This window comes from Brassica rapa, chromosome A02 (assembly GCF_000309985.2).
Source record: "Brassica rapa cultivar Chiifu-401-42 chromosome A02, CAAS_Brap_v3.01, whole genome shotgun sequence".
Classification (NCBI taxonomy): Eukaryota; Viridiplantae; Streptophyta; class Magnoliopsida; order Brassicales; family Brassicaceae; genus Brassica; species Brassica rapa.
Window position 1 is genome coordinate 2,615,317 of NC_024796.2, and position 27,813 is coordinate 2,643,129.

The 27,813-nt window shown below is 37.5% G+C and overlaps 7 protein-coding genes across 12 annotated transcripts; 2 read left to right on the forward strand and 5 right to left on the reverse strand.

The window, feature by feature from the left end:
- Positions 1-841: 841 nt before the first annotated feature.
- Positions 842-3,196, reverse strand: LOC103850935 (protein ANTHESIS POMOTING FACTOR 1). The gene is made up of 10 exons (XM_009127734.2): positions 2,947-3,196; positions 2,764-2,864; positions 2,521-2,630; positions 2,362-2,428; positions 2,164-2,263; positions 1,832-1,948; positions 1,611-1,748; positions 1,461-1,542; positions 1,326-1,375; positions 842-1,166 (listed from the first exon to the last, which is right to left on the reverse strand). Exons 1-10 carry the CDS (start codon positions 3,013-3,015, stop codon positions 1,002-1,004), a joined length of 999 nt encoding a protein of 332 aa, XP_009125982.1. The 5' UTR covers positions 3,016-3,196; the 3' UTR covers positions 842-1,001.
- Positions 3,197-4,835: 1,639 nt separating this feature from the next.
- LOC103850936 (WW domain-binding protein 11) lies at positions 4,836-7,201 on the reverse strand. Of its 2 annotated transcripts, none has more exons than XM_009127735.2 (3): positions 6,856-7,201; positions 6,389-6,670; positions 4,836-6,128 (listed from the first exon to the last, which is right to left on the reverse strand). In XM_009127735.2, the coding sequence occupies exons 1-3, from the start codon at positions 7,132-7,134 to the stop codon at positions 5,076-5,078; spliced, it is 1,614 nt and encodes a 537-aa protein (XP_009125983.1). In that variant the 5' UTR covers positions 7,135-7,201; the 3' UTR covers positions 4,836-5,075. The 2 variants fall into 2 exon arrangements, with proteins under 2 accessions (XP_009125983.1, XP_009125985.1); XM_009127737.2 differs by having other exon boundaries at positions 6,389-6,667; positions 6,856-7,199.
- A 590-nt stretch (positions 7,202-7,791) lies between these two features.
- Positions 7,792-10,622, reverse strand: LOC103850937 (high affinity nitrate transporter 2.7). The gene is made up of 2 exons (XM_009127738.3): positions 8,387-10,622; positions 7,792-8,315 (listed from the first exon to the last, which is right to left on the reverse strand). The coding sequence occupies exons 1-2, from the start codon at positions 9,538-9,540 to the stop codon at positions 8,015-8,017; spliced, it is 1,455 nt and encodes a 484-aa protein (XP_009125986.2). The 5' UTR covers positions 9,541-10,622; the 3' UTR covers positions 7,792-8,014.
- A 2,475-nt stretch (positions 10,623-13,097) lies between these two features.
- LOC108870880 lies at positions 13,098-13,913 on the forward strand. Its single transcript, XM_018656663.2, has one exon. The coding sequence runs from the start codon at positions 13,525-13,527 to the stop codon at positions 13,747-13,749; it is 225 nt and encodes a 74-aa protein (XP_018512179.1). The 5' UTR covers positions 13,098-13,524; the 3' UTR covers positions 13,750-13,913.
- Positions 13,914-14,268: 355 nt separating this feature from the next.
- On the forward strand, positions 14,269-18,147 carry LOC103850938 (DEAD-box ATP-dependent RNA helicase 46). Of its 3 annotated transcripts, none has more exons than XM_018656979.2 (8): positions 14,269-14,453; positions 14,756-15,075; positions 15,153-15,311; positions 15,401-15,469; positions 16,207-16,476; positions 16,549-16,899; positions 16,968-17,710; positions 17,790-18,147. In XM_018656979.2, exons 2-8 carry the CDS (start codon positions 14,770-14,772, stop codon positions 17,920-17,922), a joined length of 2,031 nt encoding a protein of 676 aa, XP_018512495.1. In that variant the 5' UTR covers positions 14,269-14,453; positions 14,756-14,769; the 3' UTR covers positions 17,923-18,147. The 3 variants fall into 3 exon arrangements, with proteins under 3 accessions (XP_018512495.1, XP_033140942.1, XP_033140943.1); XM_033285051.1 differs by having other exon boundaries at positions 14,290-14,438; positions 14,739-15,075; XM_033285052.1 differs by lacking the exon at positions 14,269-14,453 and having other exon boundaries at positions 14,770-15,075; positions 17,793-18,147.
- A 763-nt stretch (positions 18,148-18,910) lies between these two features.
- On the reverse strand, positions 18,911-25,231 carry LOC103850939 (DNA (cytosine-5)-methyltransferase DRM2). Of its 2 annotated transcripts, none has more exons than XM_009127740.3 (11): positions 22,375-25,231; positions 22,219-22,270; positions 21,917-22,097; positions 21,795-21,844; positions 21,593-21,692; positions 21,465-21,511; positions 21,289-21,387; positions 21,081-21,177; positions 20,482-20,579; positions 19,637-20,314; positions 18,911-19,558 (listed from the first exon to the last, which is right to left on the reverse strand). In XM_009127740.3, exons 2-11 carry the CDS (start codon positions 22,219-22,221, stop codon positions 19,118-19,120), a joined length of 1,794 nt encoding a protein of 597 aa, XP_009125988.1. In that variant the 5' UTR covers positions 22,222-22,270; positions 22,375-25,231; the 3' UTR covers positions 18,911-19,117. The 2 variants fall into 2 exon arrangements, with proteins under 2 accessions (XP_009125988.1, XP_033140944.1); XM_033285053.1 differs by having other exon boundaries at positions 22,195-22,270.
- Positions 25,232-25,466: 235 nt separating this feature from the next.
- Positions 25,467-27,483, reverse strand: LOC103850941 (DNA (cytosine-5)-methyltransferase DRM2). Of its 2 annotated transcripts, none has more exons than XM_009127741.2 (4): positions 27,315-27,483; positions 27,110-27,183; positions 26,240-27,013; positions 25,467-26,107 (listed from the first exon to the last, which is right to left on the reverse strand). In XM_009127741.2, the coding sequence occupies exons 2-4, from the start codon at positions 27,110-27,112 to the stop codon at positions 25,667-25,669; spliced, it is 1,218 nt and encodes a 405-aa protein (XP_009125989.1). In that variant the 5' UTR covers positions 27,113-27,183; positions 27,315-27,483; the 3' UTR covers positions 25,467-25,666. The 2 variants fall into 2 exon arrangements, with proteins under 2 accessions (XP_009125989.1, XP_009125990.1); XM_009127742.2 differs by having other exon boundaries at positions 27,110-27,179; positions 27,315-27,465.
- Between the last annotated feature and the right edge of the window lie 330 nt (positions 27,484-27,813).

Here is a 27,813-nt window from a genome sequence, read left to right on the forward strand (position 1 = left end):
ATGGAAAATATAAGAGATTAATAACTATTATAGATACTGCTATATTTTTATAGGAATATGAAATCATTATATCAATTTCTATTCATTATTTTATGTAGTATATAAATATAAAAAAATTTAGCTACTACTATTATTTGTAATGTCATTTAGGTTATTTAGCAAGTGATAATAATTAGCTTTAGACTTACTTTTTTTTTTAGATCTAATTAAAATAAATTAAATTATAAAAAGTTGTGTTCATTATATTATGTCGTTTAAATATAAAAATAATTAATCAAACGTTATTATTCTTTATATAATTTCAAAGATTATAAAAAAGTGTATGTTTGAATATCATGTTCATGATTGTATGATCTATCCAATGTGACTATACAATACCCTATTAAAATTTGAAAGACATTATACTACTAGTTTTGGATATTCATACATGTTGGTTGGTAATTTGACTTTGAAGTATAATAAATTAATAATTAAATCAAAACTTTGATTAATAAAAGAACATGAGAAAATAAAAAATATAAGCAAAGATTAAACAAGTTATCACTGATCAGCACTTGCTTTTTTCTTGCGCTGCTTGATTCGCTAACATTTTCATTCTTCTTTTTGCCCATCTGCAGAAAGTTTAACCAAATTAGCATTAACACAAACACATAGAGAGACAGGAGTTAAGATATTGGAGCTTTCAACAAACCAGGAGTTAGGCTGGTTATAGTATTGATTGTACCAGAATATTGGAGCTTTCAACAACTTTTACTAGATTTTGTATGTAAATAACTTTCACTCGCGCATTTTTTTTTTTTGTGCTCGTTTCTTCGTGTCAATGATGTTATTATGTGGAATCTACAGAACCAAAATTAGTAATTTTAAAAAAATTATATTTTGTGGTTTACAAAATTTCAAGAGTGTACTTTGTGATTAAAAATACTAATACTTCCGATATGTTATTGTCAAAAATTAAAACCGCAATACACTAATGCAAATGGAAACAAACAATGAAGTCGTCACTGAGGACGTTGTTGGTCGGCAGAAGGATCAGCGGGGGCTGGTGCCTCGCCGTCGTTGGGGATCCAGAAAGTGAGAACCGTAGAGGCAGCAACGAACATTGCTCTACGCGGTGCCCATTTCAGACACGACGCTACTCCTATGTTGTTCTCCCACCTCGCCACCTGCTTTTTTAGACTTTGTTTAGATACTGTGACAAGGATAATGGCAAAAAGGAATACAGTAGCTACAACTTTCTGAATCATTCATCTTCTTTTAAGTGAACCAGTGTCCATAACTGGTGTATGTACAATATCAATGGTGTTTGACTGTTCCGTATTTACCTCAGATGGGTTCTCGATGTTCCACGCATGTAAGGTTCCATCTCCTGAACCTGTATCCACATACAAATAACACTAACTGTGAGTCATGATAAAGATAAATCTAGCATTATCTGGACAAGTGCATGACCATATTACCTGACAGAACATACTTGCCATCTGGCGTGAAGGTGGCTTCTAGGGATGTACCCTGTGAAGGCTCCAAACTAAAACCACATTTCTGCAAAGCAAACAAAAATGAACATAATGTTCTGTCTTCTTCAAATGAAAGATAAAAAATGTAGTTACCTTCTCTCCATGATATGCGTCAAGAACGTAGATATTGTTATTTGTGGTAGTAAGAAGCATAGATTTTCCATCGTTGCTGAATTTAATATCGTTAACCTCAGCAGTATCACCACCCACCAGAAATGTGTCAAAGGGACCCTACAGAAGAGATCAACTGGGTTTAGTTAGAACTACAAGAGAATTCGTTTGCAAGGTTGTGTGAATCATAGCAAGTAGCTAACCTTGTCATAACATCTGGAATCAAATAACTTAACAGCACCTCCTTCCATTGCAATTGCAAACACCAGGCCTTGTTGGTCGTAAGCTACCGCAGGTCTCCCACGTAGGTGTAGAATTCCCTGTAGACTAAAAGGGTAAGCACAAATCATGAAACTATATGCATTACAAGAGAGGCTGTTAACTAGGGAAGAGAGCCTAAATCTAGATTCTAAAATGTTACATGGTTGCAGCATCTTCATCAAGTCAATTAACAACAAGAAAGAGCACTTTCTTGACTAAATCTCTAGCATAATCATATGAAATTCTCAGGGACTTTGTGAAAGTGGAAACAAACCTGGCAGGCATTAACACGAAGATCCCAGAGTCTGACACTTCTGTCTAAAGAACCAGACATGAAGCTATCATTAATAGGCGACATACAAAGCGAAACAACCCTAAAAACAGAACAACATTTTTTCATCAATGTACATAATAATACTAGTGCATAAGCATATATCACCAATAAATTCAATCTCAGAGGTTATTAAAAGACCTGTCTTTGTGGCCTTTAAAGTAGCGAAGGATCCGATTATCATACATTGAGAGATATCTCAGAGATTCTGGTACATGAAAAAAAACTAAATGTGTTAACACCATTACTGAATAAACCAATCTCAAGCTAAGGTAAGTGAGAAGGAGGAGTCATCATTACCTCCAGTGGACTCAAGATTGTATAGAGAAGAGCAAATAAGAGAGCTGGGATGATGTGTAAAGCATACACGATCAGTCCCATGTTTCTTATGATATGTTACCTTCACCTGTCTACGCTTCAACAAAAAAAAAATGGATACAAAAAATAAATTAATCTATTTATCCCAAAATATTATTCTCAATTCCCTAAGGCAATTAGATTCCTCTCTCGCTAGAACACTATGAGCTAAGGAGAGAAACTGACTTAGCGTTGGCGATATCGAAGAGACGAAGCGAATCGTCCTCGCTCGACGTCACCAGCAGATCATCAGTCCTGTGGAACCCCACCGAACGTATCTTCCCTCCCTGCAAATCCAACGATGAGATCAATTGGATTTTGGCAAAAGTTAATCGGAGATCATAGGAGAAGAGAAAAGTAATTGCGTACGAAGTCGGAGAAGACTGCTCCGATGGCCATGCTGCGTACAAGTCCGTCGTCTAGCTCCGTCAACGACATCTTCACGGTGAACAAGCTGTGGAGGAAGCACGAGAGGCGGAGGGTGGAGAGGGAGAGAACGAATAACGCTCTGGTGAGAGAGTTTAGTGGGTTTCGCGGGTGTACACCTACACGGCGTCGTTTTATTCGGATTGACGAAGGGGATAAAAGTAAACTGCTCGTCGTTCTATTCTAACGGAAAAGAACTACGTGTCGTTACGAAGATTTTTTAGTTTGAATTTAACAACTAATCTATTGAATTAGAATTCTATTTTAGACATCATGTGCTATATTTTAATTTTGGACAACTAATTATTGGTCTATCTAAATAATTTAATAGATTGGATATCAATGATATTAACTATTACACAAATATTTATCATTTATGACATTCTTTATTCTAATATTTTTACTTCGCCCAATAAATTTATTTAACAAGATAAAATATAGCAAAAAATTTCTTAAATCTATACATTGCATTTTGTAATATATAGTTTAAATATATTATATCATATATGCAAAATAGAAAGACATCTCAAAAATGACATTTTGTTTGAATAGTATATATTTTCATTTAGTGATATATTATATAATTATATAATTTTATTGTTTAGATTTTTTATTCGTAATAATTATATAGTGATTTGTTTGATACATTTACTTTCTTATTATTTTTTATTACTTATTAACATATTTTCAAGCTCAGCACAATAAATTCACAATCTGAAATAATCAAATACAAAATCTTTTTCAATATAACTTTTTTTAATTTATATAGTTTGTATACGATACATTTTAAAATTTATTTTGGTATACTATAAATGGATATTTGTTTATGATAATTTATATTTTTATGTTGTGTTTAAGAACATATACTTGAACATCTACATTTTTGTATTTTGTTAAATTTTATAAGTAAATACACTGTTATATTTAAGTAATAATTTTTTATCAACCATGTTTAAGCAATATCTATTTTATTAATTTAGTAAATTGTATACATAGTAGTATTTATCATATTTGGTTAGTAAATTTTATCAATATAGAATATTTTTGGATGTTTGGTATTAAATTTTTTGATTTTTTATTAATAAATTAAGATTCTAAAATATTATATTAATTTTGATTCTTATAGCCTAATTTGTTTTTGTGTTACTTTTCAAAAAGTTATATTTTAGCATCTATTTTATATTAATAATAAATAAAATCTTTATTGATTATGTGAGAATTAATATAAATAATTAAATATGTCAGATAAAATAATTAATTAAGTGGTTCTACTATGACTTGTCAACAGTAGATAAAAAATAGGATCCTAAATTAATATATTAGATATTTATTTATATTTTTTGTGCCAGTTATAATTCCAAATTTTACTTTTCATAATTAATTAAGTTTTCAGTTCAAGTCAATCAAATTTTAAACAGTTTAAAATTAAACATTTGAGTGTGGAAGCAAATGTAATTATATATTTATATGATGATGAAAATATAATTTAGAAATCAAAACGTTTTCTTGGAGTGGAAGTCCCCTTAGTCCAGTGGTTTGACTAAGGGTTCATTAATACTTCTACACCAGGAGGTCTGGGGTTCAAACCCCAGAAAACGCAAATTATGCAGATCATGGAGAAAAAGGGTTACAAGAGGTCTTCAGCATGGTGCAAGGGCGTATCATCGAACATGGATCTCATAGGACGGCTCGAGCGATGCAGTCAGACGTGCATTATCATATGATGGTAGAATTGTCGGCTGTAGAATCGTCTATGTAATATTTCTCATCGTTGTAATAGCATAATTAATCAGACGTTCAAAAAAAAAAAAACGTTTTCTTGGAAAAAAGTCTTTTAGTTAAAAACGTTCAGACCAAATTATATGGCGAGTCTGCGAACAAAAGTGTCAAATACAAAAATTGAACATTGAAGAAAATGAAATTCTGAATTTTTGTTTCAAACACATATGGAAAGGTCTGCGAAAATAGTAAAATCACAAATGAAACACGAATGTAATTCAAAGACGTGCTCTCGAACTAAAGATCAGACATGGGAGATGAGACTCTATACAATGTCATGGGAGGAGACACAGCTAACGACCCCCAAACCAACCTCTTGGTGGTTGCTGCTGCTGCTGTTGCATCACACCTCCATTCATCAGCTTGTCTAAAACAGTATTGAGGTCCACGGCTTGACCGTTCTCAGTTAACGCCCTCACTGTTCCTCTCACCTGGTCTCTTGGGAACCCCATGCTACTCACTTTGTCGATCACATCGTCCACTGGGACATTACTTCCGGATCTCGGGGAACCGGAGCCTCCGCCGCCACTTCCACCACTGCTGATAGCTGTAGCCATGGGTAAAGCTTGTGGTAGTGGGCGAGCCATAGGGATTTGCGGATAACCAGATCCTCCTCCTCCTCCTCCACTCTGATGAGAGGGTTTCATGGACTGGGAGTTTCCAAACTGTGAAGAGGGTGGCGTGGTGTACGGGTAAGTTTCAGGAGAGTATCCGGAAGGGAAACCTGAACTGGATCTACCGCCTGGTCCATCGTACATTGACGGTGGCGTTGGAGGATTATTGTAGTACTGTTGAGAAGGGGCGGGAGCAGGAGGAGGTTGTTGACGAGGAGGGTTAGACGAGTAAGGGTAAGGTGGTTCCTCCGGGTTGTAGCCTGAAGACGCTTGCTGAAGCTGAGGAGGTGGCTGTTGAGGGTACTGTGGCTGTTGAGGAGGTGGCTGGTAAGGTGGTTGATGCAGTGACTGGGTTTGAGGAGGTGGAGGAGGTTGATAAGGAGGATTGTTCACTGGTGGCGGCTGGGACTGACCACCACCAGGCGGGGAGAAATAAGACTCCTGTTGGGGAGGAAACTGGCTGGGAAGCTGAGGCAGTTGTGATGAAGGTGCCTGGAGGCTGTGCTGTTGGATAAATTGTTGTGGTGGGAGGCCCTGCTGAGTAAGAGATGGTGGAGCTGCAGCAGAAGCTGGTGGCTGAGGCAGTGCTGCGGGTGGTTGAGCAGTGGGTTCAACATGTGTAGAGTGCTTATCGGAACGTTGGTCTACCTTTGATACCTGAAGCTTTGAGAGCTGAAGCTGCGCTTCAAGTATCTCTTGTTTGTCCTTCAACAACTGGACACCACTTTGCACCTGAATGCAAATTATACAAACATTGAGTAATGTAGAACCGCTGGTATATCAAAAAGTTCAAATGCATAAGATTGCTTCTAGGACTGGCCCTTAGATTTTGGGGGCTATAGAGAATTTATTAAAAGTTTTAGTAAAGTTTTTTAGGACCGGCCTTGCTTCTAGATCATGAAACCACAAACTTCCACTTCAGGCAAGAGTCTGGTTATGTCTAAATTCAAATTAATCTACATTAGGTTTTTTTCCCAAATGCTTTAAGTTACCTCTAACATGATGTTTTCAAGCTGTCTCATTTTCCCATCAGTGTTTCCATGACTGTTCCCAACAGAAACTTTCACATCATCCACCAAATTCTCCAGATTCCTAGTCCTACTCTCCAGCTGTGTCAGACGTGCACTAACACCTTCCATGACATTCATCAAGTCATCAGCATGCTTCTTCATCACCCGATCAATCTCAGATAGTATCGCCGTCTCAGGGTTAACTCGCTCCTTCTCAGCAAACAACTTCGAAGGCTCAATAGAGTCAACAGAACCATAACTCTGCTAATACATCAACAAAACACCATAACTAAATCGTCATCATCCCAACCAATGCAACCACCAAACAATAGACACAACAGCTGTATTAAACAATTAAAACAATTAAATAACCAACCAATCCTAACCTTTAACTGATTCCATTAAAGCCAAACATAGTAATTGTAATAAACAGACAATAGGAATCTTACTCTTGCGGATGATTTAACGGGATAAAAATCAGACGCGGCAAAACCCCTAGCCGCCGGCGTGGAATTGACGGATCCGGCGAGATCTAAAGCGGAGTGAGACAATCCGACGGTGGTGTTAGGTCGAATAGGCTGAAAATCGTAGCTGGGAACGATCGCTTCCTTCTTGGGCACTAAATCGTTAGTATCGTCGACACGCGATCTCTGATGATCGCCGTCGTTCGAGTTAGTGTCGTTCATCAGATCCATTATCTGTTTATCCGAGAACCGAGTCGTGTTCATCGATCGAAAGATGGGATTTTACTTTATTATATAAAGGTCTCCCCTTTGATTTTATATGATTTTCTAACTTCCTTGTGGGGAAATAAAATATATATATCATGGGTCCATTTGATAACTTGAGCAATATTGTGAACTTTGGAAACTAGTAAAGCCCATTGGGCTTTAAATTTTTAATAAACCTATGAAAACTTTACTTTGGAGTTTGTACCGACAACTAGTTTCAAACAAAACTCGAAGTAGGACATAAGACTAGCCCTCGGCATTCAAATTTCAGTTATATGGTTCGGTTCTGGTTCAGTTAGTTTGATTTTTTGGTTCTAGAAGTTTAGGATTCGTTAAGATATTTAGAAAATTCGTTTCAATTTCAGTTCGAGTAACAAAATTAGAAACGACTTATATCCGAAATAATTTTGGTTCTATTTGTTTCGGTTTTTTAATTAATTCAGATTAAAAAGTTAAAAAGTTCATTTTTGGATTATTATCAGATCTTTTTGGGCTTTCAAGCTCGTATAATAGTAATATAACTTTTGCATCCATTCGATTCCGATTTTTCAATTAATTCGGATTAAAAAATTAAATAGTTCATTTTTTTGGATTAATATCAGATTTTTTTGGGCTTTCAAGCTCGTACAATAGTACAATACAACGCATCGGAGCAGTCTACAACAGGTAATCAAGTTGACAATTCAATCTCTAAACTTGAATACAACATTTTATCAATTCGATATGTATATAAACTCAGCTTTACATGTATAAAGTACCACACCTCGTTTTCTTCAGCCTGACCACAACATGCATAAACTCAGCTATTACATATATACACACACTTGACAAGTTTATTACACATTGGTTTAGTCGAAACGCATAGTAGTTGCGAGAATCAACAAACGGGACGTAGTCTACCACTAATCACCACCTTATCGTCGTCCTCTTCCTCGTCTCCAAGTAGCCGCTGGGAACAATCATCGCATTCGGAAGACGAAGAAGGACCACAAAAGATTCCACCCCATCGTGGAAAGTAAATAAGCGTGACAGAAAGAGACGCGACAAAAGTCATTAACCCCATAAGTGAAATGCTTCTTTGCTTTCTAACATTATCGCCGGAAAACAACAAAACCTGTGTCACCACCGCTCCTACAGTTCCACCACTTCCCGTCATTCCCGCCACCACTCCTAGCGATCTGTCACCGGAAGTTTATAAAAATAAATAAATTACTTTAAAAAATAAAATCAAAACAGTGACACTCCTAACCTTGTGGAGACGAAGGGGACGACACCAAAGATGAGACCAGAAGCAGCTTGGACGAATATAGAGAACACCCACATAACGGCGATTGATCCCCAGAGCGAGTTGACTCGTCCGAGTAACAAACACAACAACCCAGCCACCGACTGCACTATCCACAGCCCCCACAGCCTCCCTCTCATCCCGAACCTTTTCCCCAGCAAGTCCGAAACCATCCCTCCCGCCGGCCGCGACGCGACGTTCGATATCGCGAAACTCGCCGCGATCGTCCCCGCCGCCTCAAGATTCATGCCGAAACGCTCGTAGAAGTATCCGGCGATCATGTTGTCCGTCGTGAGCTCGACGCCGAACGAGTAACCGTACAGCAAAGCTAGAATCCACGCTCTGTAGTCTCCGAGTCCGTCGAGAAGGATTCGGACAAAACTTGAACGTTCATCTTCTTCTAACTGAGTTCTGTCTTTGTAGGCTTTTCTCTTACCGTCGGGAGTGTCTTGTCCGTAGATGAGAACTAGTACGGCGGTTACCACCTGGAAAACGGCGGGGAACACGAAAGACACGCGCCAAGAGACATCGCGTGGGAGGAACTCAGCGATGGTCGTGTAGAGAATAGGCATAAGGAGCTGAGAGAGACCAGCGCCGACGTTAGCCCAACCGGCGGAGACGCCGTTAGCGAGACCGACGACGTTGCCGGAGAACATGGAGGACATCCAGTACTGATTAGCGACGAAGTTAGCGAGCGAGAAGCCGACGAAGAAGCGGACGAGGACGAAGGAAGTGGGAGAGGAGACGAAGGCGGTGGAGAGGATGGCTGGAGCGGTGAGGAAAGAGAGGATCGCGGAGGAGGTGCGCGGGCCGATGAGATCGCAGAGCGGGCCCATGGCGAGGCGGGAGAAGATGGAGCCGGCGAAGGAGGCGGTTCCGGCGGCGGATACGGCGGACGCGGAGAGGCGGATGTCGGAGGAGATGACGGGGATTAGAGGAGGGATGGAGAAGGTGGAGAAGAAGCATGAGAAGAGTGAGAGCCACGCTAGGTGAAAGGCGCGTGAGTGGGGGGAGGAGAGAGAGAACGGTCGGAACACGGTGGCTCGCCCGCTGGAATCAACAGGGACTGTGGCATAGTGAAACGACGGCGTTTCGGTGTTACGTTGAGATGGCTCCATGACAGTTAATACCTCGCTAACTCCATGACCCCCCGATAGTCATTATATTCAACAAATATCGTGTTGATAGTGTGGCTAGAATTAATCTATCTTACAACATCAATATCTTCAATTAAAAACATGATATATGTGTGTAAAAAAAACATGATATACAAACCAAAAAAACATGATATATATCTTACAACTCCTTTTATTACTATCTTTAGTGTTGTTCTAAGCTCCTTACCTTGATATTTGTACTTTTGTATTTTTGTATAAACGGCACAAGGAAGACGACAGGTTACGCATCTATCTTAACTTCATAAGTTATCACACGTTATCAAACCATACATCGAATCTAATCAATTCTGATTCCAGGACTCGAGTTGGTTTAGTCCGGTTATGACAACCCCTTTTAATTTATACTCACTACTCAGCATGAAAGAACAGATAAAATGTACAGTTTACACTATGATTAATTACACTAAAACCTTTGTGAAGCCAATGAATCTCTTTACCAAGAACTGCTCACCACAAACAGCAAAAGTTTATCTCCTGATTCCATCAATAGAATTGATTCCAAGTGGATCCCCCGGTTAAAAGGAAACTTATATAGAGAATAAAGTTTACCACCAAACTTCCTTTCATCAACCAAAGCCATCACAGGGATTCCTTTAGAAGTAAAACTTGTACTATCTCTTGTGTTTTCATAATGGCCAGCATTATTTTTGTATTGTTGGCAGAGATGGTCAGACAAGAGTAGAGTCAGTAGACTCATTGAGCAGTGACTGGAGATATGTAGGCTACTGCATCGATGAACTCTTTTAGATACTTTGTGAATTTAGTACGATGTTACTGTTTTTAAAAGGCAATTGTTGTGATTTTAGTTGTTATACAGATTTTGAAAATTTTAAATTTGGTAAGGACATAACCAAAACTATTTATCAAAAGATAAATAGAAGCTTCTAACACAACAGATAACATATAATCCGTAATTCTTAATCAGAATCACATATTTGAATAGATTTCCTTTTTGCCAACTAAATGAAAAGGAAAATAATAGATTCAAACAAATAAAGGAAAGTATACTTAGAAACGCGTTTCCTTTTCTAGAAGATGTAATGCAGAACCTATAAATATATATCTCAACCTCTCCTTGCTTTCTTCTATATTCTCAGACTTTCACAAGCCCTACACAAATAGACTCTTATATATATATTTTTCTTCGTTCTCTGCTTTCTTGTTTCCATAAGGTAAAGAAGATGTGTCCGTTGAGGTTCGTAATAGTGTTCTTCTCAGTAGTACTCGCTGGATATTTCACTTGGAAGACTGTGGATTCTTCTCCAGAGCTTGACTCACCAGTGGAACCCAAGGAGAAAGATGATAAACAAGGTCTCGGTTTCAAAAAGAAGATGTGTAATGGGTTCTGGATGTTTGTTGATATGGCTAGCGGAAGGTACCTTTGGAGAAATCTCAAGGCGATGTGAAGTCAATGAACAAGATAGAAAACTAACGCTTTGTTTGGCCTTTTGGTGCACAAACAAAGTAATAATAATAGCTCTTTCTTTTCTCGTATCCCATAAATTTTGTAATCTAATTACTAGTTGAATATGGAAACAAAAGCAGAAAACGAAGAACAATTCTTTGTAATTTTCTATATCCTCAATCGTATTATTTTAACTCAGTTATATCGTTATTTAATCATTCAAACTTGAGAAGTTATAATATAGACGTCTCACCAACACTTGGCAGTTGGCACAACCCAAAGAAGAAACCACTACCTTCAAAAAACTAAAATTTACAAATCAAACAATTGTATCAGAAGCTTTACTCATTCATATGTAAGAATGTAATTGAGATAAAGAGGATCTTTCACCTCGTGCACACCAAGATCTTTTGAATCAACTAAAATTAGCTTTTGAATTAACTCTCAAAATTGATTAAACGGCCTATTTCTGTTGCCTTGTAATAAAAGTCATTACAAAGTAGGGTAACACACAAGTATAGAATTGTTGTAGTGTTGTACACATAACACACTAAGGTTATGTTCTCTAGTCTACCTAAGTTTCAATCAATCTTATACAAGTTTTTTGCTTGTGATGTGTTGGGGTTTGCAGAAACAAGAACGTACGAGGTGCTTCTCAGAACATACAAAGTGAAAGTAGATACTGGTACTATGAGTAGTGAATGAGAGCCATAACGATGACACCAAGTAAGAAAAACATTGTTCAAACGAGGAAGGCGATGTTTCACATGGCAACTCTTATAATGCTATACTGGCCAGTTTAAAAAAAAAAGAAACTCTTATAATGCTACTTCAGTCGTCATGGCTTGGCCTTGTAGCGAGGCAAGAGCTCACACTGGCTACTTGTTCGCAAGACTCCACTGTCTATCATAGTCTAAAAGGTTGGATATTTAATTTGAGTTATCATGTGTTAGATACTTTGTGAATTTATTACGTTGTTACTGTTTTTAAAAGCAATTGTTGTGATTTTAGTTGTTGTTATAGAGATTTTGAAATTTTAAATTTGGTAAGACATAACCAAAACTATTTATCAAAAGATAAATGGAAGCTTCTAAGAGCATCTCCAAAAAGGAATTCTATTTTGAAGTTTCCAAAACTCTATATTTGAAGTTTCAATGTATTCTTCTCCAAAAGTAAAACTTCAAACCTAACTTCAAAATTATTTATATTTTACACTATAGTCCTTATATTTGTCATAATTGATGTAAATTAATAAAACTTCTATAAATAACTAGTACATATATATAAATATTACAGAAATATTAATTAAAAAAATCTTACACTAAAATATAAAACTATAAATAAAAGTACATAATTAAATATTAAACTGCAAGCAAATACTACATTATTCCATAAATTATTTTCGTAATGCTCCCATATATGATCAACTAGTGCATTTCTTATACCTGCTGATAGTTTGATATCATCACATGAAAAAATCCTTGATCTTTTAAACGAAAGTACAACAACCAGGAAAAAAAGTCATGAGATGATTGAATTACGACTGCAAAATGAAGCAAAAAAATTGGGTTTAAAGAAGTAAAAGAGGAAAATAAAATATTTCTAAAAAATTTAGCTTCTGTCGATGATGTTAATATTCATGAATACATTCGATCTGAACAAGAAAGAATCGTACAAAAAAGGCGTCAGGAGCAACAACAACAATCATCTTCGGTTACACAAAATTTGTTTGGGCAATATTTTAAAGATTTGGGAGGTTTTGGAGCAAATTTACCAGACTATTAGTGTTGTTATAATATTTAAATTTGAGTAAAAGTTATATCTTCATGTGTCTTTTTAATAAGTTTTTATCATGATTTTTTGTAATATTCTTGTTGTTTAATTCTAGTTTTAAAATATTATAAATCTTGTTTTAAAATTTTTATTTAATTTCATGTGTAAAACTTAAATTTATAAAACAAATTTAAAATATTTATGAGATATAAAATTTTTAAGGATTAAAACAATAAACAAAAAAATATTTAAGAATTATAAATATGATCTATAATTGTAAGGATCAAAATGCAAATAAAAAGATGAAACTTCAAATTTGAAGTTTTGAAAAGTGAAACTCTATATTTGAAGTTTCACTCTTCAAAACTTCAAATTTGAAGTTTTTAAGTTTCTTTTTGGAGAGCAAAAAACTCTATATTTAGAATTATAGAGTTTGTTTTGGAGATGCTCTAACACAGCAGATAACATATAATCCGTAATTCTTAATCAGAATCACATATTTAAATAGATTTCCTTTTTGCCAACTAAATGAAAAGGAAAATAATAGATTCAAACAAATAAAGGAAAATATATTTAGAAACGCGTTTCCTTTTCTAGAAGATGTAATGCAGAACCTATAAATATATATCTCAACTTCTCCTTGCTTTCTTCTATATTCTCAGACTTTCACAAGCCCTACACAAATAGACTCTTCTATATATATTTTTCTTCGTTCTCTGCTTTCTTGTTTCCATAAGGTAAAGAAGATGTGTCCGTTGAGGTTCGTAATAGTGTTCTTCTCAGTAGTACTCGCTGGATATTTCACTTGGAAGACGGTGGATTCTTCTCCAGAGCTTGACTCACCAGTGGAACCCAAGGAGAAAGATGATAAACAAGGACTCGGTTTCAAGAGGAAGATGTATAATGGATTCTGGATGTTTGTTGATATGGCTAGCGGAAGGTACCTTTGGAGAAATCTCAAGGCGATATGAGTCAATGAACAAGATAGAAAGCCAACGCTTTGTTTGGCCTTTTGATGCACACAGTAATAATAATAGCTCTTTATTTTCTCGTATCCCATAAATTTTGTAATCTAACTAGTTGAAGAACAATTCTTTGTAATTTTCTATATCCTCAATCGTATTATTTTAACTCACTCATATCGTATTTAATCATTCAAACTTGAGAAGTTATTTAATCTCACTTGGCACAACCCAAAGAAGAAACACTACCTTCAAAAACTAAAAACTACAAATCAAATCAGAAGCATTACTCATATCATATGTAAGAATTTAACTGAGATGAAGAGGATCTTTCACCTCCTGCACACCAAGATCTTTTGAATCAACTAAAGAAAAGCTTTTGAATTAACTCTCAAAATTGATTGAAACCCTATTTCTGTTGCCTTGTAACAAAAGTCATTACACAGTAATGGGCCTAATTATATGGGCCGAGTTAATTATTAGGTTAAGAAAGCAAAGAAAAAGCCCGCTCAGGTGTTGAGAGAGGGAGATATTTCCTTAAAAAGTGAAAAAGTTTTAGAAACGAACCGGCACGCGTTTCTCTCTGCTTCTCCTCTGTGGCGTATATTCCCATAGTGAGTGAGTGAGAGAGTAGAATACACAAAGGTCTCTCCTTTTCGATCTTTCTTCGTCGAATCTGCGCAACAATACTCTCTCTCGACCGTGAAATCGCAGTAAGTGTTCTCGAAACCTCCTTTCCAGTTTTGTTCTTTGTCCTGAAACCCCCACCGGATCCGATTTTCCGACATTCGTTTGGGGATTTAAGCTGCATTTTACCGTTTCCCCTAGCTTCTGTCGTAGATTGTCTCTCTCTTTGTGTTTCGTCTTGTTGTCTGCTCGAATCTGTTCTTTTTGCATGTTAGGGTTTTGTTTTTTTATTTCCAGAAAAGGATGTGAAAAGACAAAAGCTTTGTCCTTTTTCATCTGTCCGAAGCTATTAATGGCTTTTTTGACACTGTTTCGTTCTTTGTTCCAGGGACTTTTGGTGTAATGGCTGCTACAGCTACTGCTTCGACGATTCGTTACGCGCCTGAGGATCCTAACCTCCCTAAGCCGTGGAAAGGTCTTGTGGATAGCAGAACCGGGTACTTGTACTTTTGGAATCCGGAGACTAACGTTACTCAGTACGAGAGACCACCTGGCTTAGCTCCTCCCAAACCTTCTCCTGCTCCTGTAAGCTCTTCGGTTCAGGCTCAGCAACAACCTTCTTCTGGGTACAGTTCTGGAAAGCAAGAGGATAAGTATGACAGGGACAACGATGGGGCTAAGAATGACTCTGGATCAAGGTTTAGTGAGGTACTGATGATTTATTATACCTTTGATTTATATTTGCTTGCCACATTGTATTTATATCCCTCTTTTGTTTGAGACAGGCAAGCAGAAGTGGACCTGTGAATTCAAGTAACGCTGCCAATGGACCAGGGAATGCTTCGTCTGGTGGATCGTCTGCCGTAGTGCCTCCTCCTTCGGCTGCAGCGGTTGAAAAAATGTCTCCAGAGGCTTATTGCCGCCGCCATGAAATTACTGTCACTGTTAAGTATTCTTGAGTCTCTCTTCATTTAACCATAAGTTTCTATGCATTACTGACTCTGGTATTCATTTTTTTTTTAATTCTTGCTAGGGAGGCCAAGTACCGCCACCTTTGATGTCTTTTGAAGCAACTGGTTTCCCTCCAGAGCTTCTGCGGGAGGTATGAGATCTTCTTTTTTTTTTTTTCATATCACAATCACATCATGTTTTTTTTTTTTTTAATTCTCACACTGATTTTGGTTTGGGAGAGTAATATGTGTATTTTTTTTTCACATTGCTCTTCCAGTGAGCTAAGACTAGTTTGAGTTTTGTTTTTTTCCTGTTGGATTCATTATTTTACACTTTTATGAAACAACTGTTTTGTCTGATAGCCAGCCCATACTTATTATTATGTCTGCGTTCTTCAACTGTTTTTTGTTTTGGTGGGGGAGTGGGCTACATTCTATTCCCATACTTCTCTGCCCCCTATCGCCCCACCAGCTATATTTCTCTTATGAGAATTTATAAAATTTAAGATTTTAGCAATTACTGGCGGCTAGACACACTTGAGCAGAGAGTCACAATATTACGCCACGTGCACTCTCTTTTTGTCCCCCAGGTGCGATATTTGCTCTTGGAGGAGCTAATGTCGTACACTGTGCCACTTCTTTGGGGTCCTTGCAAATTATTTGGCGTGCCCTTTTCGGTGGACCAAATTTTTTGGTAAGGACTTTCATATTAACACCCAAAGCTCGTGGCAGAACCTTTTTGATGTTGATTGATTATTCATTTCTCCCCCATTGAGTCTAGACACAAGTAGATTCTTCCTCCTGGGAGGATGATGCTTCATAGGCCGTGACTAACAGCTCTGCCTTATGTGTTGCTTTCTCTAAAGTGTATTCTTGTTTTTTTTTTCAGTTATACGGTGCAGGGTTCTCTGCTCCAAGTCCAATCCAAGCTCAGTCATGGCCAGTTGCGATGCAGAACAGAGACATTGTAGCCGTTGCTAAAACAGGCTCTGGAAAAACTCTCGGTTACTTGATCCCAGGCTTCATGCATCTCCAGCGTGTCCGCAATGATTCAAGAATGGGCCCAACGATCTTGGTACTGTCACCTACTAGAGAGCTAGCCACACAGATCCAAGCTGAAGCTTTGAAGTTTGGGAAGTCATCAAGAATCTCCTGTGCCGTAAGTCCATTGAATCTATAATACTGAAACTTGCTTATTTGAGAAGTTTCTTATTGAGTCGTTTCTGTGTAGTGTTTGTATGGTGGAGCACCAAAGGGTCCTCAGCTAAAGGAAATAGAGAGAGGTGTCGATATCGTCATTGCAACTCCAGGGAGATTGAATGATATCCTTGAGATGAAGAGGATCAGTCTACACCAAGTGTCTTACCTTGTCCTGGACGAGGCTGATAGAATGCTGGACATGGGGTTCGAGCCTCAGATCAGGAAGATTGTGAACGAGGTTCCCACTAAGCGTCAGACACTCATGTACACAGCCACGTGGCCTAAAGAGGTCAGGAAAATCGCGTCTGATCTGCTCTCTAGCCCTGCTCAGGTCAACATCGGTAACGTCGATGAGCTCGTAGCCAACAAGTCTATTACTCAGGTTTGGACATGATACTGTTAAGACATAGTTACATGAATAGATCTGATGGTTTCTTTATTTTGATACAGACTATTGAAGTGATACCACCGATGGAGAAACAAAGAAGGTTGGAGCAGATACTGCGGTCTCAGGAGCCAGGCTCCAAGATTATCATCTTCTGTTCGACCAAGAGGATGTGTGATACACTCGCGAGGAACTTGACGCGCACGTTTGGAGCTAACGCCATACATGGAGACAAGTCTCAGCAAGAGAGAGATGATGTGCTGAATCAGTTTAGGAGCGGGAGGACTCCTGTTCTCGTTGCAACCGATGTAGCTGCTCGTGGACTTGATGTTAAAGACATCAGGGTGGTGGTGAACTATGATTTCCCAAATGGAGTTGAGGACTATGTTCATAGGATCGGAAGAACGGGAAGAGCTGGAGCAACGGGGTTAGCTTACACTTTCTTCGGGGATCAAGATGCAAAACATGCTTCTGATCTGATCAAGATCTTGGAAGGAGCAAGTCAGAAAGTCCCTCAGGAGGTCCGTGAGTTGGCTACTCGCGGTGGTGGTATGAACAAGTTCCGTCGCTGGGGTACACCTTCTGGTGGTGGCGGTGGCGGCTATGGTGATTCTGGTTATGGTGGTCGTGGTGGTGGCCGTGGTGACTCTGGTTATGGTGGTCGTGGTGATTCTGGTTATGGAGGTCGAGGTGGTTCTGGTTATGGTGGTCGAGGTGATTCCGGTTATGGTGGTCGAGGTGATTCTGGTTATGGTGGGCGTGGTGGTTCCGGTTATGGTGGACGTGGTGGTGGTGATTCACGTGACAGGTAATAAATTCCCTTAGACTCATTGGGATCTCATAACTCTTGTAAATGAAATTAATTTTTCTTTTGTGGTGGTTTGAAGCAGTGGTCGTGGCTCAGGATGGGGAAGAGAGAGAAGCCGTAGTCCAGAGAGATTCAGCAGAGCTGCTGCTGGACCGTCGACTTCCTCACCGCCTCGCAGTTTTCACGAGGCTATGATGATGAGACAGAAGTAACCTGTTGGGTTTTTTACCAGATAGGGGATAATATTTAGTTATATGAAAGTGTGCCCCTTTCGGTTAATTATTCATTTTGTGAACTGTGTGTGGGGTGTAAAGTCGCTATAACTTTTAACACCACACACCAGTACAAGATACTTCTAATGTTTTTTTTTTGTTGTTCTACGGAGAAACCTTTTGTGTTTATATTATTATCAAGACAAAAAATCTCGTTTATGGGCTCTTGTTCTTTGCTGATGGTGTTATAATATAAGGAGTTGAAGGTTCTCAGCTATAATAACTGATATTTTGAATAACAAGCTTGTTTGGTTATTGAATTTATAAATTAGTGAATATATGCACCAAAGAGATGTAAAATCATCTACTTGTATAAATTATGAAATACCTTGGGACTCTGTTTTGTCTACGTCCCCATGAAATTCTGATAACTGATATAAAAATGTTAATATGTTTATAAGTTATTACATGAAGCCAAGGCAATGTTAAATCAAAATAATCAGATTCAAAGAAAAACTAGACAGACATCTTTTGATTGCACACAGAGATTGTGAATAAGTTTGGTCGAGAACAAGCCCACTAATACTGACCATGATCGACCACATGAGGACATCTCCAATCTCACTCTATTTTCCTTTCTAAAATAGAATTTAGAGTAAACCATTTGAGATGTTCTAATGGTACTATATTTTCTACTCTATAATTAGTGTAAACCTATTTTTTAGAAGAAAAATAGAGTTGAGAGTAAACCAATGGTCTAAGTTCCTTGCACTAGTCCATACAAACTTGAAAAAATAAAAGTTTTAATGAAATTTCTCACCTCCTCTCCCTCCATGGTTGATCACTAAACACGCCTGATACCCTTTCTATAACCTCTCTTATATACTATTCGTTATTAGATTAGGTTAAAGACACTCATGAGTCAATGACTGAGCTCACATACTTTAATCCATTAACCCTAGTTTGGTCCGGTGATAGACTTCATAACTTCATATGTAACAACTAATATTAAAAACGTTTTAATGATCATCCACACGACATAGTTCATAACTGACCACCACCTAAACAAAGAAGACCCTGCTACTTATATTAAACACACACTTATCCTCAGACGAGATGATATTGTGTTACGATAATAATAGAGTTCAAACTAGGTTTTATCATCAAGATCTTCTCATCTCCATTGTTGTCACCATCAAGATCTTCTCATCTCCATTGTCGTCTCACGAACAACCTCCAGAATCCGACAAAACTCAAAGAACAACGAAGACTGTTCACCTTCAAGACCACTCCTGCTTACTCTGTTACCACCGGCGAGGTTGTTGCACGGACTACCTCCAATCACAAGATCAAACCCACCAAACCGCTTCATCAACTCAATGATTTTGTCTCTAGCTAGGTCTTGCACGTCTTCAAACTCTATCAACACTCCTCTTTGGTTAGTTTGCTCCCAAAAGTCCCTCAAGATGTTTCTGTTTACTTCTGAAATCTCCAGAGAGATGACTGTTTTCATCGGGATTTTGAGACGGTGAAGTGCCACTTCTCCACCACCAATACCAGTGAACAGTGAGAGAACATTAATACCATCAGGAAACAAGGGTGTTAGGACAGACAAATGATATGCCACTGTGTCCACCTAAAAAACAAGTTCAAACACAAAACATCAAAACATAAGCAAACGCATTACATGTATGCAAATGCAAGGTCAAGTTACCTGAAAAGAATTGCCAAGTGACTTCAAACGATCGGTATTACTAATGCCACCACCTCGAGTATGATATTTTGGAAACCCAAGAAGAGACTCTATTTCATCTGCATCGAGTGGCGCCACTTTGTTTTTCCCCACCCATACAAGGTTCCACCTCCTACACTGCTCAATGACATACCTTTTTGTCGCCTCAGATGGTTCGCCAGTATGAGCTTCAAGTTCTAAGCGGATCCTCTTTGTTGTCTGAGCACTAGCATGAACGGTAAGTATGCAGTTCAGTTTGGTCCTTGTGTCCCATGCTGGCCACCATTTCCTAGTGTGCGGAAGCGCCTCTTGAATCGTTAGTTTTGGAGCAGGTTGAATCTGGTATCTGTTGCTGATGGGGAGGTTGTGCACATAGCCTCTCTTCCTCGCTGCCGCGCATATGAACTTGGAGTCCACAAACTCTGGTAGAACGTCATACAAATGACTTGAGATCGTCTCCCAAACGCCTGTAGGTGCACAAGCAACGTTTTCATAGTAGAAATACGGTGGGGCACGAGCTAGTGCTGGGAGAGATCTATGTGTGATGAACACCGCCTCATTTGGAACACCAAATCCTATCATTGGGTTTGGTAGGTGAAGCGGCTGGTTATTAGCGGATGGCCTAGGCTCCTTCCTCCTTTTCTTGATGTTCTGTCTAGGCTGCATACACAAAATCAAGGTTTAATATTGCTGGTTTCCGATGATAATGAACAACAAATCAACAAGTTCCCACAAAATCATCAACCTTTTCTTGATGAAATAACTACAACAACTTATGAAACGAATCAACTTGCAGGACAGACTTTTATAGGAGTTTTTAACCATACCTTTTGTTCTTCAGGGTCAATGTAAAACTCATCAAATTCTCTAGCTATATGAGCGGCACAAATGAAGTCCGCGAGGTCTGCAATGCTCACACTGTCTCCTGAAAATTTTCAGATACGTTTAACGCAACACTATATGAAAGATAAGTGAGTGACAAATAGCAACATGTAACCCTACACCATACAAGCATAGGCTACGATAGATAAGCCTAAACCATGTAAATTTGTAACGCCTAAGTTTAAGGCAGCACCATATGATAGATAAGTGAGAGAGATAAACATGTAGCGCCTACACCATACAAGCAGAGTCTATGATATACATGTAACGCCCAAGTTTGAGGCAACACTAAATAATAGATAAGTGAGAGAGAAATAGAAACATGTAACACCTAGACCATAGAAGCATAGGCTATGATAGACAAGCCTAAACCATGTAACGCATAAGTGTAAGGCACACAACACCATATGATAGATAAGTGAGAAAAATAGAAACATGTAACGCCTACACCATACAAGCAGAGGCTATGGTTTCATTTAATCACAGTTTATGTCACTTCCTTGGGAAGAAACGTGAAGAAAAAAGAAGTAAAAGGGAACCTTACCACATCTCTCTATAGCTAGAGAAGCTTCTAGCTCGGAGAAACCCATTTTCACCAAAGAACTCAATGGATTGCAGCTATCAAAGGAGTCTTGATCTTTCTGTAATTGTTTAAAAATAAAAATAGTTATTAAAGTGCATATAACCTATACATATATGCAAATAACACTGAGATACAATTATAAACTTGTTTTGTGTACTGCTAAATATACCTCGTTGTCTGAGCTCAACAAATCAGCGTATTTCATCTCATCATCACTATCTGACCAGTCCATGTTATCTTCTTCTTTCATTATAGGCAATGTATCTGCCTACAAACCACCAATAAAATTTAAGATATTTTTGTTAATATCAGAAGACATGGTATCTTCATAATATCACCACTTACTTCAGAAGAGAGGAGTGCATTTGCTATCTCTTCCATGTTTTCTTCTCCTGCAAGATACAAAACAAATGTAAAGAAAGTCATAGAGTTTAACTTCATACTTTAAAAGAGAGAGAGAGATAAATGTCTACCATGTTTATGTATGGCTTTGATAATTTTTTCCTCATCAAATCCCATGGCAAGGAAGTGATCGATAGTCTTAGACTTAGAAGAGCTAGGTTCACAGTTCATCTTCACAACATAATCATAGAGTAAATGAGAGAATACACTAAGACATGGACAAACTGTATATGACAAAGAAAGAACCCATCAAAACAAAAATTGAAAACTAACCGAGTACTTGGATATAGTGTCAATAATGGCGGAAGTTTCAGCATTTGGTCCTGCAAAATCATTGATAATGACATTAAAACTAAACAAACAAATGTATTCATTCACATACAAAAATGGCTCACCATTTTCCTGAATTGCTCTATCGATCACGTCATCTGAAAATCCCATGTCAACAAGCGTAGCAAACATGTGGTCTGAAGAAGTGACTACAGGAGATGATGACTTTGGAGAAGACTGAAAGTTATCAATCTCAAAATACAAATCGTCATCTGTATTCCACTCAGCAGAGTCGTCGTTTTGAACCTGGACAAAAATGAAAATCCACCAAAACTTCAGCAATAGTTTTAACCTCTTAAATAAAATAGGGTATATTGTTTAAAAAAAAAAGAATAGGGCATACAAAATGGAAATAATCGTAGTGTACCATTGTTGTTGTAGTTAGTAAGATGATGATGGGGTTAAGACTTGGATCTCTCCTGTGTGTTAGAAAAGAAAAAGAAAATCATTACCATTAACAGATCATCAGTGGCCGACGCAACATGAAAGATACACAGACATAGAAATATCGTGGACTCAATACCCAAATAAATGGAAACGCTCCCGCTGTCTGTGTTCTAACGTTTGGATATAACTATGGCTTACTGAATACTACTTCATATCTTTTTCAAGAGATAAAGTTAAAATGGTTAATTACAAAGATATCCTTAATAATTATTATTTTTGTTTAAAAATCAATAGACATTGAAATACATTTGTCATTTTGCATGACCAGCTGTCTTTTTCATTACAGCTGGCACATTCAATTTTGTTTTTCAAGAAAGAGAAATTTTTGTTTAAACATCAAGATATTGGAATACAGCTGTTATGGTAGTGTAGTTGTTATTATTGCTTTACAGTTGGCGCATTAAAATTTTGATCACAAATTTCTCATCAATTATATTAATATTTAAATATAAAATGAAAAAATTGTGTGGTCAGAAAATTTAGCAGTGATAATTATTATTTGTATCAAAAATTTCAAAATCTTTTTTGTCAGCAATTTCTATATCTTTTTATTTTGTATGAATAAAAAGATTTTGGGATAAATAATTAAGTTTTAAAAAGTAAACTAAATATAAATATATTCTCGGTCTACAGGGATCTTTCATAAATATATAGAAAAACACCTAATAATAATAAGAGAGTATTACAGATAATCCAAAAGGCCATGTCCCGAAATTAATTTGTATAGTATATGAGAAATTCAAATTTGTGGATCCTAATGTACATTAGTTCGTTAGTACTTAGTACTTAGTAGTAGTGGTGGTCTAACACGAGACGATCTATAGCGAGTCAAAGACCGTGAATACACTAATCATCTATATATATATATATGAGTAAGTTTTTAAAATTAATAAAAAATGTCAATCATCCAGATTGCGTTGGATAGTGGCAAGAGACATTAAACGACAGAAATACATTCATTAAAATACGAAAGCTAATCGGTAGTAATAATCTTGACAATGCTAACTCCATTACTTAATCAATCAGACTATTTATGTGATCATACATCTTTATATAGAGATTGAGGCTCAAATATCTTCGACTCCACTGGAAAGAGAGGCTAACTGGCCAAAGATTAGTAAATACACATAATTTTAGTGACAATCATTACAGGATTCATAAAGGGTAAATGGTTTGGAGAGTGACGAGAGTCAAAGAACCTGTCCAAGGAGCAATTCAGCAAGAACACACCCTGCATACCATCATATGTCAGTAGTTGTATATTATGTGGCTCCAAAAATAAGGTCAAGAAAAGTTGAGTTTTAAAATCGGCTTCAACGTCTGTTTAAGCCGATTAACAATAAATCATACTAAATCAATTTTAATGTTTGACTTTTTTTTGTATCTGAAATAGTTTGGTCAAAGCTGAAATTTAAAATGAACAATTTTCAAAATTTGGAAATTAAAATAGCTCAAACGGAAATTAAAGGTTATAGTCCTGTTCGTTTGGTTGCCGCAGGTTTCGGCGTCAGCGGCGGCGGCAGCGTCAATGAGGACAATTGTTGTTCGTTTTGCAGACGCTGACGCTGCCGCTAACGCTGCCGCATACTATATCGCGACCGCATGTTTTATCGGCGTCAGCCGCAGGATGCAGCGTTCGAACGCGGCGTCAGACGCAGCTTCCTGCGTCAACGAAACGAACAAAAGTTGACGCAGAATGTTGACGCTGCCGCTGCCGCTGAAACCTGCGGCAACCAAACGAACATGGCTGATATTGTTTTTATTTGTAAGTTAAAGGGTTTTTTGTTGTTTTCTCTTTTAAATTATTATTATTATTAGGAGTTTTGTTATGAAAGATTCCTTTAGACGGAAACATATATATTTATATTTAATTATTTTTAAAAAATTTAAAAGATTATGCCAAATTTTTTATTTATATACATAGACGCTTTGAGTAGGTTAGTCTTCTATCAATTTTTTCCTGAGGTTTATTTGGAGAAAATATTGGAGAAATCTTGAGGCAAGGTCTATAGCTTCTGGAGGTGTACGCTTATGAAATATCTTTTGAATCAACACAACATTTTTTTCAGTTAGGTGTGGGCTCAAAAATATATGGAGCATGTTGAGAAACTTACTGATGTTTAGTTTGCTTAATTTGTGCCAAGGATGAGCCGTTATCTGAGGGAATTTGAATTCGGTGTAGTGTGGATTCATACATTTGATTTCCTCTCGTGTTGGCGTTCCAATAACCTGTAAACTCACAATCAAAAACATATATTGCAATCAGTAGCCGGAGATGGAGCCTCTACATTCCGTATGATCAATGATCCAGTCCATGTTTCAACCAAGTTGAAGTACCTTAATAATCTCAACTAGTTGGTCGACTCCACTTTCACCAGGAGACAGAGGCTACGCAGCCAAGCATATGTGAAACACACAACTTTTAGAGACAACATTCAATGATTCACAAAGGACGTTATATGTTGTTCTTTGCTGCTGGTGTTATAAGTTGGATGTTCTCAGCTATAATATAGGAATGATATATTGGAATAACGAGTTTGTTTGGTTATTGAATCCTTAACTTAGTGTATATATACACCAAAAGGTATGAAATATTGTATATATATATATAACTAGTAACTTTAAAATGTTCAAATCGGAATGCCTTGCAATTCTGCTTTGTCTACGTCTCTTTGAATTAGGATACAATGGTCAGATGATTGTTAAATGAAGCCAAGGCACAATTAAATCAAAATAATCAGATTTAAAGAAAAGCTTCTTTTGATTGCACACACAATTGTGAATAAGTTTGGTCGAGAACAAGCTCACTAATATTGATCATAATCGATCACATATAAGTTCATTGGACTAGTCCACAGAATTCGCAGAGGGCCTTAAAGCTAAATTGATGTTCTCACTATTTAAGATATAATTTAATATCATAGGGGCCTTTTGTTGATGATAGAACTTTACAAGCTTGAGAAACTGTTAATGGTTTGATCAAAAAAAAAAGGAGAGAAACTGTTAATGAAATTTCTCACCTCCCTGGTTGTGGTAGATTACTAAACACACGAGATACCCTTTCTCTAAGTTCTACCCAATCGTAATTTTTAGATTAGGTTAAAGACACTAATGACTGAGCTCACATACAGAGTTCATACATTAACCCTCACTTGATATGCTTCATAATTTCATACGTAACAGCCAAACTTAATATTTAAAACGTTTTAATAAACATCAACCACCGCCGCATAGTTCATAATAGACCACCGCCAAAATAAAGAGGACCCTCCTACTTATATATTAAACACACACTTATACGTACTCAGACCATATGATATTACGTTACGATAATGACAGAGTTCAGACTAAGTTTTATCCCAGGATCATCAAGATCTTCTCATCTCCTTTGCTGTCTGGCGAACCACGTTCAGAACCCTGCAATACTCATAGAACATCAAAGACTGTTCACCTTCAAGACCATTCGGGGTTACTCTGTTACCACCAGCGAGGTTGTTGCAAGGGCTACCTCCAATCACGATATCAAACCCACCAAACTGCTTCATCAACTCTACGATTATATCTTTAGTTAGGTCTTGCACATCTTCAAACTCTATCAACACTCCTTTCTGGTTAGTTCGCTCCCAAAAGTCTCTTAAGATGTATTTGTTTGCTTGTGAGAACTCCACAGAAACAACTGTTTTCATCGGAATTTGGAGACGATGAAGCGCCATTTCTCCACCACCAATACCAGTGAACAGGGAGAGGACATTAATACCATCAGGAAACAAGGGTTTAAGGACAGACAAATGATATGCCAATGTGTCCACCTAAAAACAAGTTCAAACATCAAAACATGGGAAATACAACTATCAATAACTAAATAAATTCAAACTACTATAAAGTATAAACTGATACTAACCAAACAAAACGATGATTATGCAAATGCATGGGGCAGTTACCTGAAAAGAATTACTGAGTGACTTTAAACGCTCGGCCCTACTAATGCCACCACCACCTCGTGTATGGTATATTGGAAACCCCATAAGAGTCTCAATTTCATTTACTTCCAATGGCACAGCTTTGTTTTGTCCCACCCATATAAGATTCCATTTTTTGCACTGCTCAATGACATACCTTTTTATCTCCTCAGGCGGTTCTCCCCTAGAAGCCTCAAGGGCAGAGCGGATCCTGTTTGTTAACTGAGAACTAGCATTAACAGTAAATATGCAGTTCAGTTTGGTTCTTGTATCCCATGTTGGCCACCAATTCTTGGTCAGCGGCAACACCTCTTGAATTGTGTGTTTCGGAGGAGGTTGAATCAGATATCTGTTGCTGATGGGGAGATTGTGTACATAACCTCTCTCCCTTGCTGCAGCACATATGAAACTTGAGTCCACAAATTCTGGTGCAACGTCATACAAATGCCTTGAGATTGTCTCCCAAGGTGCAAGAACAACATTCTCATAGTAGAAATATGGTGGGCCTCTTGCTAGTTCTGGTAGTGATCTTTGTGTGACGAACAGCTGCTCATTTGGAACCCCTAATCCAAGCATTGGTATTGGTAGGCGAAGCGGCTCATCATTGGTGACTACCGGAGATGGGGACGACGGTGATGAGTGAAAGTTAACGATCTCAAAATCCATATCATCATCGGCATTAGATGGAGATGAGTGAAAGTTAAGGATCTCAAAATCCAAATCATCGACAGCGTTCCAATCAGCAGAATCTTTTGCCTAAAATTAATGTACAAAATAGAAAATTGTGATGATGAAATAAAATAATCATATACAAATCAAATAACTGTACAAATGAAAATAATCACAGTGTACCATTGTTGTAGTAGTAAGGTGACTGGATCAAGGGGACTTGTAGTCTAGTAAGGATCTCTGGTGTGTAAACCTGCCTAAGAAGAGTTACTAAGAATAAAAACTTCTGAAGAAGAAGAGATCAGTGAATAATAACGCATGTTGCATGGCCTCAAAGTAACAAGCAGATTCTACCAAATTCTATTTTATAAGAGAATAAAGTTAAAACCCGGAGAAATATCGTCTGAGAAGCTGAAACGCTCCCGTGGTGGGTAGAAGTTCGATCGTCGTCGTCGGTGAGAGAGCTGTGTTACGCCGTGAACTAGAGAAACATTTAATATTAGCAACGATGGCGTACTGAGAGCATCCACATCAATGAACCCCTCTTGAGGTTCATCTTTTTAGTTTTTTATTATTAAAATTTGTTTTTTTTTCTTTTTGGTTTTTTTAAAAAAAAAAAAAAAAAAAAAAAAAAAGTTAGACCAATCGCGGGCCGCCACGACACGTGGAGCCCGCGCTACAGTGATGAACTTTAGGAGTGAGAGGTTCAACCAAGAGAACTTTAGGAGAGAGAGGGTTCATGAGATTGAATTATTTTATTATTTTTTTTTCTTGGTTTTTGTGTGAACTCCCCCCATGAACTCTCAATGGGGGTGCTCTGAGAATGATATCTGAAGTTAATAGGCCTGAGATTTTTTTTCTGTCATATCATTTCTTATTAGAAGGCT